The sequence below is a fragment of the Polypterus senegalus genome, chromosome 16 (genome assembly GCF_016835505.1).
Source record: "Polypterus senegalus isolate Bchr_013 chromosome 16, ASM1683550v1, whole genome shotgun sequence".
In the NCBI taxonomy this organism is placed as follows: domain Eukaryota; kingdom Metazoa; phylum Chordata; class Cladistia; order Polypteriformes; family Polypteridae; genus Polypterus; species Polypterus senegalus.
In genome coordinates, this window is record NC_053169.1 from 16,437,118 (window position 1) to 16,440,674 (window position 3,557).

At 39.8% G+C, this 3,557-nt stretch overlaps 1 protein-coding gene across 1 annotated transcript; it reads right to left on the reverse strand.

The window, feature by feature from the left end:
- Nucleotides 1–1,305: 1,305 nt before the first annotated feature.
- LOC120516606 (ubiquitin-conjugating enzyme E2 D4-like) lies at nucleotides 1,306–1,749 on the reverse strand. Its single transcript, XM_039738393.1, has one exon. It carries the CDS (start codon nucleotides 1,747–1,749, stop codon nucleotides 1,306–1,308), a length of 444 nt encoding a protein of 147 aa, XP_039594327.1.
- Between the last annotated feature and the right edge of the window lie 1,808 nt (nucleotides 1,750–3,557).

Genomic DNA, 3,557 nt, shown 5'->3' on the forward strand with positions numbered 1-3,557 from the left:
CTGAGAGCCTTGGAATCAACAGACAGAAAACTACCGTCGTCAGATGAGACACCCAGTAGACTCCACTGCAAAATGACTAGAATGGCCGTTTGGCCGACGTCTCTAGGACTGTGTCTGAATTGTCAGTTACAATTGACTGTAAAACAGGGTTTATTTCCTCCATTCATGCCGCTGACTGGAGTTTTTTGCATCCCTTTCCCCGGCCCCATTATCAGCTGCCCATAGTGTTTTGTTGGTTTTTTTTTTTGTTCTTTATTTCGCCTTACACAATTTCTCATATTAGGAATTTGTTAGTTTTCGCATACCCCTTGGAGTCGGAGTGCAGGGTCAGCCATTGTACAGCACCCCTGGAGCAACTGAAGGTTAAAGGCCTTGCTCAAGGGCCCAGCAGAGTAGTTCAACAAGTAAGTGATGGAAAAATAGGGTTGAGGTCCATTTATGTTAATCAGTTTCTATTTTCTTTTGTGTTTAAACAAATCGGCGTCTTTATGTGTGCTCATTCTGTGTTTGGTAATTTCTAAAATTTATACTTGCATTTTACCCGAGAAGTACAGTTACTGCACTCTGCTGTATATATAAAACTTAACATAACTGATATATGTGTTTAAATTAAAATTAAGACAGAAATTGAAAGCAAGTTGACTAAAATGAAAAGCAGCAGAGAGCAAAGCCCAGCATGACTAAACATGAATATTTAAATCTTCTGGGAGTGATGAACTGTGTAGAAGAATTATGTTCCCTAATGACCCCAAAATTTCTATTATATTATTCAAAATAAGATTTAGTTTCTCTAAAGCAATCACTGAAAACATACAAATTAACCAACAAAGTATTTCATATGACACTTAAGCAAATAAAGGTCTTATCAGTCACCCTTAATCTTGAAACGTGAATGTCCACCAATTTTACTCTCAACCTAAATCGGCTTTTAATTTCTGAACTGATTAGGTAACTAGCATGGAAATGTGGCATGTTAAGTGCCTAAGAATTAATACATCAATCAAATGTATATATTATTTTGGAACATAAAAGCGATTCAAAGGTACCCACTTCTACCATATAAAAGGTGCCATAGCACAACTGAAAGGCAAGTCTACAAAAGTTAACGCGTCTTCTGGAGGTTCCTGAATGGGTAATCTCCATTTAGAATGGAAATCTCAATTCTTACCACTTTAGCCAATAGAAATATTCCGTTTTAAAAAATAAAAACCGTGCAATTCACCCTACATAATAAGTTTACCTTTATGAAACTCCCATCAAATTTCAAAATGCAGGTATCTTATTCAAATGTTTGCACTTTCGTTTTCACATCGCATATTTCTGAGTCCATTCCCTCGCTAATTTGTTATATTTCGCCTCATCTGACTTGTAAATATGCGCTATGTCTGGAACTAAAGGGTCATCCGGGTTAGGATCACACAATAGCGAGCAAATAGACAATAGAACTTTCGAAACCGTTAGTGCAGGGGACCACTGCGATTTTAGAATATCCAAACAAATTCTTCCATTACTGTTTATGTTTGGGTGGTATATTTTAGTTCGAAAAGCTACCTTTGGGGGTTTAAATGGGTAATCGGACGGAAAGTGAATATTTAGAAAGAAAACCCCTCCTTGATAGGCACTGTCAGTAGGTCCCATAATTGTAGCTTGCCAGTGGAACATGTCGTCTCCCACTGGACCTGCGGAACACTGCGCTGGTGGGTCGCGCTGTAAATCATTCAATTCCTTTTGTATTCTCTTCAAAGCCATGTTTACCGGTCAACGTCTTATTCCGAGTACCTTTCCCCGGTTATTTCCAAAAAAAAAATAAAATTGAGAAAACGCTCACGCACAGGGAACGACAATCCCCGTGCTACTAATATATTAAAAAAAATAGGTCTGCCACCCTGCGTGAACGTACAGCCACCGATTGAGATAAACACAAAAACTGTTCTTGTCTTCCACTCACGTACACCCGGCTAGCACACACCACACGAGCTCTGAGCAACTCGGACCAGCGCGGCTAGTGACGTACATATTTATAAACATTTGATTGGTCAGCGTCACTTTAACACTCGCGAGACTGTCAGTTTAAGTAGATGTGGGCGGGTAAACTGTCACTCATTTTATAATCAGCAGTCGCTTTACGTATTGTTTGTTTGTCATTGAACCAGTTGTAGAAGTTTGTCCTTAATATTTGTTGTCAATTTGATTACAGAAGCCGCTTACCTCTGTGCCCGCGCTCGTCAGGGAAGTCCTTTCTAACTACTGACTTATTTTTCCCAGGAGCAATTATATATAACTCGGTCGTAGTTTTGGTTAAATATTCTGTACAGAAATTAATAAGACAAATTCTTACCTAAAAACACAGCATACATTTTTCGTTAAAGTGTAATGATTTTTAAAACGTAATGTCGCGCAGGTAGGACAGCTGTACTTGACACAGTTTATGAAGCGTTTATGAGGTTGGAGAGGCTCGTGATTGTTCGTGCGTAGCCCTGTTCGGTTCCCACGGGCGGTGGCACTCACGTCGCGGGTTACTCGAAATGGGCACCTGTGCCACAAAGCTCGCACGTTGACTTGCCCTCACACGTGGGGTTGACACCTTTAAGGTGGAGAAATAAGAGACAACCCGTACATAGGGGGCGTGATGCTATAATACACGAGGCTTTATTGAAAGACAATACGTAATGTCCTCTTGTTCTCATGGGGTATACTTAATTTTTCCCCCGACTGTAAGTCTAAACCTTGCTGCATTTGCTGAATGTTCTCATTCCAACAAGTTTGTTAATCAGAAACCAGTTCTTTGTGTTAATAATCCTTTGGCGTATCTTTCAGCCACATCCGATTGTCTTTTACAGTTTTGATTTCCTTTTCTGTGAACATCGTCCAAGTCTTTTGCGGACGGAAGCAAATGAATATTTCTCAGTTCTATTTAGGTCAACTTTGGACCATATTTTGTGCTGGAAATTACAAAATTGTAATAAAGAATAAACCAATATGTGTCTTCAGCAAAATATGATATGAAGCACATAAAGTTGTGTTAGCCACATCAACAGACCTCAGGAGTTCACCACATGTTAGGATACGAGGGGTCACAATTATTCCTTTGCACAAAACTTTGAACAAAAATAGCGATCAGTAAAACAGGCAGGTGTCCTGTCATTTTATGATATTTTGAGGCTGCTGATCGCGAATATTATAACAGTAATATGCACCTGACTTATAGTTTTCACACTCTTTCTTTTTATGTTTAGCATTCGTTTGCTCAGAGGTTGATGTCTTTGCTCCTTCCTGAGCAGCTCTTTTTTTCTCTCCACCCTAGGGGCCCGCTTCTTCTCTTCTTCAGTTTTAACGCAAACAGACGCACAGATCAAGTCAGTTTTTGTGTTGCAATTACTTAGTACGTTTTCCTAAGTTTTCACTTAAGTTGGCACTTAAGTCTTCAATTTGCTTCAAGAAAGATTTAAGATACAAAGAGGTTTAGGAAGTGACAGCGAAGGTGGTAGGATGAGAAAGGCACCCGTACGCATGCGCTGCACGGACACCCTGCTGCCCGCTGCCGAGAGTTGATTCTA